This window comes from Zophobas morio, unplaced genomic scaffold (genome assembly GCF_036711695.1).
Source record: "Zophobas morio isolate AGI-343-1 ecotype UQ-CSIRO unplaced genomic scaffold, CSIRO_AGI_Zmor_V1 ptg000017l, whole genome shotgun sequence".
NCBI classification, from domain to species: Eukaryota; Metazoa; Arthropoda; class Insecta; order Coleoptera; family Tenebrionidae; genus Zophobas; species Zophobas morio.
In genome coordinates this window covers 5,677,250-5,686,323 of record NW_026972122.1, presented here as the reverse complement: position 1 = coordinate 5,686,323, position 9,074 = coordinate 5,677,250, and the positions used below count along the sequence as shown (strand labels likewise).

Here is a 9,074-nt window from a genome sequence, read left to right as displayed (position 1 = left end):
AAAATTATAAAACAACATTATTAAATTTATTTTTAATCTGCTAACCAGAATGCTTTGAGATGTTGCAGATGTTTTAAGGCTATAAAGGGCATCATAAATCTTTGGTCAAAAAATATTTGCTTATCCCCTCCAAAAACTTGATGACGTCAGCTCGAAAATTTGCTGAATAAATCATGTCTAAAATGTACAAAATATGATCATTCTGTACTTGTGATCTATCATTCCATTCATATTTTTTGGATTTGCATATACAGGGTGATTCAAGAAAATAAATGAAAGCGTAATTTTATTTTACTGATTTACTCAGGAACTACAAAACCGAATGCTTCGAAATCTTGAAGATAGTTTAAAATTATCATAAGCATAGTAAATTTTTGATCAAAATGTATTTGGTCGTCCCCCCTAAAAAATTTATGACGTCACCACAAAATTTTGCTGAATAAATCCTATCTAAAATGTACAAAATATGGTGAGTCTCTTCTTGTGATTTATCATTCATTTCAAATTTTTTCGATTTGTATATACAGGGTGACTCAAAAAAATTAATGAATGCGTAAATTTATTTTATTGATTTAATCAAGAACTACAAAACCGAATGCTTTGAAATCTTGCAGATGTTTTAAGGTTATAAAGAGCATAATAAATTTTTAGTCAAAATATATTTGGTTATCTTCTACAAAAAACTGATGACGTCAGCTCAAAAGTTTGCCGAATAAATCGTATCTAAAATGTACAAAATATGATGAGTCTGTACTCGTGATTTATCATTCCATTCATATTTTTGGATTTGCATATGCAGGGTGACTCAAAAAAATTAATGAAGGCGTGAATTTATTTTATCGATTTAATTAGGAATTACAAAACCGAATGCTTTGAAATCTTGGGAATATTTTAAAGTTATTATAAGCATGGTAAACTTTTGTTCAAAATGTATTTGTTCATCCCTCCTAAAAAAATTGATGACGTCACCCTTAAATTTTGCTGAATAAATCCTATCTAAAATGCAAAAAATATGATGAGTTTGTACTTGTGATTTATCATTCCATTCATATTTTTTTGATTTTCTTAAGAGGTGGTCCAAAAAAAATTAATGAAGTCAATTTATTTTATTGATTAAATTAAAGGCAACACTTATTATTAGTATTACACCTCAACCAACCCAATTTGGTAGACACAAAATTTGTTAAAGGAAAAACTCGGTTGAAACATAAGGGTAGCACGCTTATTTACATCGACTTTAACATTACAGACCTGCATTTGTTTTATGCGATCACTTGGTTCCGCGAATGTGAAATAGACATGTTTATAATCAACCAATTGTGAATTTCACCGTCAAGAATTAAAATAAAACCCAATGTCTTATACAGGGTTTTCATAAATGATTATAGGGTCGCAGTAGGTTATGGATGTGTGCCGCCTTTCGCTTTATGTGTACTTTACTAAATGTGTCCTTGGGCACGACAAGCACCACATGCATCTGTATAACTGGTTGCCTAAATGCTTCATGATTAAATATCGAAAACGCATGCGTCAATACACATGTGACTAACATAACAAGGCGATACTGGCGATAACAAGTGAAATTTTTGGTTGGCTGTTGATATACACACGCACAAATTCCAATAACTAAATCATCCACGGAAAAAGAAGTTCCACGTTTAGGAGTATATTTGTAATGAAGTGCAGGAGGCGAAGCGCCCGTGTGTCCTTTCAAAAAGTTAGCACGCGTTGGTGACCATAAAAAGTTAGGTTATGTTAGCAACGGCTGCAATGCTGCAATTAAAGAATGCACGAATGCGAAATTTAACAAATTTTTGTGGCAAAAGGAAGCATTTGCATAACATTTGAAGATGAGGAACGTGATCAAAAGATGCTGTAGAAGAGCTTTGCACAAACAGTTTGTGCGAAATCGAGAAGCGCGTGTTCTGCGCGATGTTACGGAGTTAGATAAGCGCAAATGTAGTTCATTTTCAAACTGTTTTTCAGAAGTTGAAGGCGCATTGATGACCAGTGGGACCAAGGGCCTTTGGTGGTTAAATATGCCTTTATATACATGGACACCAGATGCATGTGCTTAGAAAGATGATTTTTGATTAAGAACTCAGAGCAAGAGTATCTTTAATGGTGTATACAAATTTGACAAACAACGCATTTTAATGTCTGATAACTACATTTCCTATCCATCAGTTCTACTTCATGAAAGTTAGTTTTGGTTTGTGAGTGCATTAAATGTTTTACAGCAGATTCTTTAGCTACATTATCAAAACTTATCTGGGTGGCAAGTTTATGGGACTTACTGACCAAAAGGTCATGGTGAATAGCTGTAAGTCATAAAGTAAATGAAATTCTTGACCAAGATGTATCCTTCAGTAGTTTCTTCAAAGTGTCTAAATATGTTTCCAGCCCTCTATTGGTTTACCACCAAAATATTTGTATTTCAAAGATCTATGCAAAGATTTGGCGTGCATGTTGGTGTTAATGCCTGCGTTCTTTTGATAACACTGGGCCGATGACTTCATGCGTTCTTTATTTTGAAAGTAGTAAGTGTTTAAATAATTCACAAATTTACTTTTTACCAAAAATTTAATCAGCTCTTGCTTCAGTCTTATAAATTTATTTTCATCTGTTTCTTTTAATACATAATCTAATTTTGTAAGAATCTGATTTATTGTTCCAGGCATTCCAATATGTAGCTGTGTAACTATCATCCGTCATGAAATAATTGGGTACCAAAACCGATATTAATGATTTTATTTCACCAACCAGAACCTCTTATATGTTGGTGTCCTTTCAGTTGGACAGAATAAATGTTACTGGATAATCAATATTTTTATCATCTAACACATGGACTTGTGGTCAATTCAATGTCATAGAGGTTTGTCCCATGTGTGCCATCTACACAAATGATTTTGGCGCCATATTTTTTTAACATATACTCCAGCCCACTGTACATGGAAGCTAATGCAGTCATTTTTGTGCAATTTTTCATGTTCTGATGTACAAGATTTTCCTTACTTCATTTACCAGATATATTATTTTTTCTGCAATGTGGGGAATGTCTTTCATAGTCAGAAGATTAAATCTGGTACATGAACTGAGTTCTAGATTTTTAACAGTTTCAATTATTTTTTCGTGTGTTACACCAGTGCGAATTTGTTCAACTAGATATGTCGTTTCTTTTGTAGTCAGGGGTTGACAGCGAAGATCATTGTGATGAACAACATGAATAGCAATAAACTGAACAAGTACCACTGAGGAAGAATGATCAAAGTGAGCTGTAATTCGTGAAGGACAGACTCCTTGCATTTTGATACTGCCACTAATTTTAGGAGCTCGTATATTACATTTACTAACAGAATTTTCTAGATTACTTCTGACATTCATAGTAGAAAATAATAATTCGTCATATAAAAGAATTAGTTTTTAACTCTAAATCTGCTTTTCGTGTAAAGAAAATCTTCCGTTTTCTTAAATTGTAGATCCTTTACTTCCAACTCAATGTTATAAACGATGTTGAAATGATTCGTTAATAAGTGAAAACGCTGAAAGTTTTCAAAGCATAGCGGACAAATTATTCTGCTAGTTTTTAATATTTTTGAAATTGTCGCCGTGAAAATATCTTAGATGTCGATCTGTACTTGAAATTATTTCACACAATAAGCACATTTTATTAACACTTCAAACTTTTGGATGCTCATACTGAAATATGTTTTGTCATGTCTAGTGCTTGTTTTTACTTAATAAACTAATAGAACTTTATCTGTCCATTGTCCTTTTCATAAAAATTACACCAAATTCTTTAATTAGCCACAAAACAATAGTATATTACAAAATTAATATTTCACTTCCCGCCACAAAAGTACATATTCAACGAAAATGTATAAACGTAAAAGATAAAAATCCAAATATAACTTTGACTGCTGGGTAGCTTCTAAACCCTGGGTGGGTGAACGGACACGGATAATCAGAGTTTTTACGGTTTGAGATTTCATTCAGTTCTATCAAAAATTTTATTGTACATAATAAATAGGTATTTAGAACGTAGTGTGATTTCATTTTAAGTATCAAGCTTCAAAATATACTTTCGTTGCTAATTTTAAAAACTAGTTTTTGATTTTTGTTTTTTTTTGTGTACAGATTCGTTTCAATGCAAAATTAGGTCACTCACATAGAATTTGAACATTTGAAATTACGCGGGCGTAATTTGTTACCCTCATGCGCGGAACTCCAACATTCTTGATAGTCAATTTGTTGTTAAAAATAAAAATAATTCATAATGGAATAAACAAACAAATTTATTGTGGTTAAACATCACAGTAAATGTTGAAAATGTTCACCATTTAGTTCAAGGCACATATTCACTCTCTTTTTCTTACTTTCAAAAATGTTCTGTAACATCCTTCCATCAATGCTTTGAACCCATCGTTCAATTTCATGTTGCAACTCTGCCAAGTTATTCATTTGCCGTTGAAACACTTTGTCTTTCAAATATCCAAATATTGAAAAGTCCAATGGCGTAAGATCTGGGGAACGTGGTGGAAATGCATGCTGCACTCCTAAACTTATTACACGATCGTCATAATGTTGTTGTAAATATTCCAATGTAGCACGTGCAGTGTGTGCAGTCGCGCCGTCCTGTTGAAAGTACCCTAACTGCAGCTCTTCGTCATCAAGTTGTTGAATAAATGGTTCCAAAATCTGTTGCCTATACCTCTCTCCAGTCATAGTATCATGAAAGAAAATAGGTCCATATATTCGTCTACGAGAAACTGCCAACCATACTCCAATTTTTAAAGGATGAAGAGGCGTCTCTACAAAAACATGTGGATTTTCCGCGGACCAAATTCTAAAATTTTGCGAATTGACATAGCCAGATAAATGAAACCATGCTTCATCACTAAAAAATGTAAGGTCCAGTAACCCGTCATCATGAAAAGTATTCTGAAACCAATTGCAATATTCTACGCGGCGTGGAGGATCTATTGGTAAAAGTTGTTGCACAGTAGTTATTTTGTAAGGATGCATATGCAATCGTTTTTTCACTACTTTGTGACATGTGGTTACGGGAACTCCTGATTGTTGAGATAATCTTGTCAAAGATGTTTGGGGATTCTGCTCGAGTCTTTCTCTCAAATCATCAACAACTTCCTCAGATACTGCAGGTCTCCCAGAAGATTTCCCTTTGTTGACATTGCCAGTGCGAACAAATCTGTTGATGACATCTCTAATGTGAGCCTCTAATGATGTTTCTTGAATTTCCAAATCAGGGTAATTGGCCAGATATTCTTGCTTACAAGCGGGTACAGAATACAGCCACGCTCCGTCTACGAATGTCCCATTGCGATAATAAGACATAACGATGAAAGTGTTTTGCTCAACCGAATAAACCATTTTCACGGTCTTCGCTTCGAACTCAAAGTTTTCGCACGCAAGCACCAAGAGCCTTAAGAAAGGCTATTTTGTTGTTTTAAACTTGGATCAACGAGAATTACTGTAAATCACACTTGGAAAGTGGTAGAACAATAAAAGCGATGATTTTAAGTGACAGGTTACAAATGACAAGCACAATGACAAGTGAGAACTGTCAAATGAGACAATTTCAGCAAAGCGGCATTTTTGAAATCCATGGCCAACTACGCCCTTAGAATCATTTATGAAAGCCCTGTATAATAAGCGGAAGTCGAAGCAATAAAACCGATGGTCGTTTTGTTTACAGTTTCTCTGTTTGACTCTCACGTATGCTGTTACGCTTGTCATCTTAAATTAAGAATGTTTATACATAAACGATTTTCAGTTGCTGTATACGTGAGTAAATTGTTTCGTTATTTTATTGATTATAAAAAATCAATATTCATTTTCCCGAAAATTTGGGAATACAATAATTTTATTCTTAGTATTACACTACATCTATCCCAACTGATATACGTATCCTTGCAAAAATGTTGACGTCATCGCAATTTTTTTTAAATTCGCACTACAAAAATGTAATGAGAAAAAAACACAATAGCCATGCAGTCGTCAAGTTTCCGACAGCGAGGGAAGTACTGTCTAAACTCTTTAGACCAATTTTTAAAAATACGTGGTGGAAAATATCGCCAAATTGAATGAATAGTGTTGTTGTTTAGGTACCGGCTGACAGATTATAAATGTAATTAATTTAGGATTATGATTATGACATAACTAACTGCTTGGAAACCAGTTTCGATAAACTATGTAGATTGTAGATATGCACTTAAAAAAAGTAGTAAAAAAATTACTTGCATTAATTTAATCCTTTTTAGAAAAAAGTTGGAAAGAATTTGAATCTGCATATTTCGACAAAAACCATTGGCGGCCAAAACAGGTTCCTAATGTTCTAAATAATTCATCGTATTCACTAACATAGTGCTTAATAACAGAAAATAAAAGTTATACGAAAATTACAATTGCTACCATAATGCGTCCAAAATCGTAAAGTAGGTTTTTAAAATAAGATTGAATTGTAGTTTTCAGTAATCAGTGTCATTACTCATCATTAAGACTTTGAAAAGTATAAATTGTAAAATTTTCTTGTAAGTTTTCTTTTTATTCTAAAATTTACACCGGTAAGTTTAAAAACAAAAGTTTGTCTAGTGAATCTAAAATAAAAACTAAGCTAAAAATGCAAATATTATGTTCCTTACGAGTTAAAAATGATTAACCATATAACATTACTAAAATAAATCAACAAAAATGTTTATACAATTCAAATGTATTTAACCAGACTATATAATAGAGTTTTAACTATAAACACTGCTTCCTTACAATATTTAAGCACCAGTGTATTAATCCCTTTTCTTAAGCGTAACTTTGACACCATTCCCCGATTTTAAAACAGTCTCTGGAGACAACTGCACTTCATGCCTAGGGACGGTTGGTTTTATTTCGAACTGCCGGACTATTTTCGAAATAACACTTTTCATTTCCAACATGGCAAATTTCTGGCCTAAAAATTGCATGTGTTCTTGTAATTTGCTAGAGTATTTATTAACACAAAACCTACCAATACAATTTCTAGATCCAGCACTAAATGGAATATACGAAAAAGAGAACGCATTATCAATATTTTCGAATCTTTCTGGTTTAAACTTTTCAGGTTCTGGAAAATAATCCTGATTCCTGTGTAAACCATAAATAAAAATGACAATATTAGTATTCTTGGGAATTACATAACCATCTAAAATTATTTTTTTAATAAATATACACCACTCTAGACTTCAAATTCTACCGAAGTTTATTTCCTCCGTCGTATGCCTTCCAATGACGGGAACTGAAGGATACAAACGAAGAGTTTCTTTCAGAACGCACTCCAAATATTTCATCTGTTGTAAATCGGAGTACGTCGTTGCAGGTTTCTTCCGATCTCCGAATATTTCTTTCTGTTCTTGAAAAACTTTTTCCTACAGTTTAACGAAGGTGTTAATATTTATCTAAGATTCCTTCGGGTACTAAAATACCTGGACTTCCGGATGATCGGCTAAACAATACAACGCAAAACTAATTCCAGACGCTGTGGTATCATGACCCTAAAAATCATAATCGTCTTTCAAAACAAACCACGAGTTTGTCGTACCTCAAACATAAAAGTATCGACTTCTTCACGAATTTCAGAGATACTGAGGTAATCATCTTTTTGAAAAAACTTCAACAGTGCATCCAAAAAAGCTGTCTTTTTCTCATCATTTCTGACAGGTCTGTCTTTTTTAGAATTGATAACGTTCATAGTAAAACCGTGTAAAATTTTTAACGCCTTTTGTTGCTTATAATAGTCTCTAGTCAACCAATAGAATACATCGTGGATTTTAAACGGCGAAAAAGCTCTCTCGATGACAGTTTTACACATATTTCTTACGCTTTGGACGTAGGCGATGTTATGGCCACTTTGAGCATTTATTTTTGTACCCATAGCGGTTTCTGCAATATTGTTAGAAAACGAAATTTGATAGTAACGGACTTACCACAAATAACATCAAGCGCGTATAATGTGGTTAGAGTATGTAAATCAACACTAGTGTCTTCGTCGTACTCCTGCAGTTTTTCTATAAGAACGTCTCCTGCAGATTCGAAAACTTCAACGAATTTTTTTAGGATTTCGAAATGGAAAGCGGGTGTTAAAATTTTCCGGCGTCTTTTCCAGTAGTCGCCTTAAATCTTATGTTTGTATTTTTGCCTTGTTTCTATTTCGGAACTTACCATCGCTTACCAATAATCCGTTTCCAAGCCATTTCTTTAAAAATTTGTAATTTTCAGATTTTTTGATCAGGTTGTTGTTGCTTAACATGAATTCGATCAGACTGTGATCTTGAGTGAGGAGGCCTTTGCGGACAGGACAAATGTCAGGTCCGAATCTTAAAGTAACCGTGTCACCATAGCTGAGAAAATTTTTTGCGCCATCCAATATATCTGTCAATTTTTTTTAATATCACAATAGTTGCTATATTTGGCAAAACAGTTGTAACTTTCAAAGAAATCAAGCCGAAAATAACTTCTGCATTCGAAATGAAAAAAAAAATATTTAGGTATTTTTCGAAAGTGCTATGTACTAAAAGTAAAACAAATATACATTACGTGTGGTGGAGGTTATATGTAGTATGTGCCCCAAAAGTATATTTCCTGGTGGTTGAGGGAAGCTTTTGTCACATTTTGTTCGTTTTTTCTTTAAGAAAAAGTATAAAATAATTGCAAGGAACAACACAGTGACCACCAACATTTTGTCACACAAGCTGACATGATAAGTGCTGAGAACGAATTCAGATTACACATTTCGGAACCGGCAATGCAACCTATAAATTTATTCACTCAAGTAAATTCATTAACTTATGATATTATAGTTCGACCTTGCACAAACTATGAATTCAGAATCTGGAATTATTGACCTTGACATTTAGAGATTTACTGCAGGTTTCTCATGCATACAAATAGAGTCAATTTTTTCTATTGTTAATCCACGATGAATGTAGTTTTCAGCTACTGTTAAAAATGTTACATTGTGATCTTCGTAAATTTACTTAAATTTTAAAAGGATTGAAGTACGGCGCACATTTATCATAACAGAA

General features: G+C 33.2%; 1 protein-coding gene and 1 long non-coding RNA gene across 2 annotated transcripts; one reads left to right on the top strand and one right to left on the bottom strand.

Moving 5' to 3' along the window:
- Positions 1 to 1,372: 1,372 nt before the first annotated feature.
- On the top strand, positions 1,373 to 3,398 carry LOC135130482 (uncharacterized). The gene is made up of 3 exons (XR_010280789.1): positions 1,373 to 2,323; positions 2,371 to 2,540; positions 2,678 to 3,398. It is a non-coding gene; the product is annotated as an uncharacterized LOC135130482 (long non-coding RNA).
- Positions 3,399 to 6,714: 3,316 nt separating this feature from the next.
- LOC135130254 (probable cytochrome P450 4d14) lies at positions 6,715 to 9,011 on the bottom strand. The gene is made up of 9 exons (XM_064057609.1): positions 8,856 to 9,011; positions 8,587 to 8,801; positions 8,212 to 8,421; positions 7,977 to 8,162; positions 7,592 to 7,932; positions 7,476 to 7,544; positions 7,247 to 7,418; positions 7,022 to 7,195; positions 6,715 to 6,964 (listed from the first exon to the last, which is right to left on the bottom strand). Exons 2-9 carry the CDS (start codon positions 8,726 to 8,728, stop codon positions 6,804 to 6,806), a joined length of 1,455 nt encoding a protein of 484 aa, XP_063913679.1. The 5' UTR covers positions 8,729 to 8,801; positions 8,856 to 9,011; the 3' UTR covers positions 6,715 to 6,803.
- Positions 9,012 to 9,074: the final 63 nt, after the last annotated feature.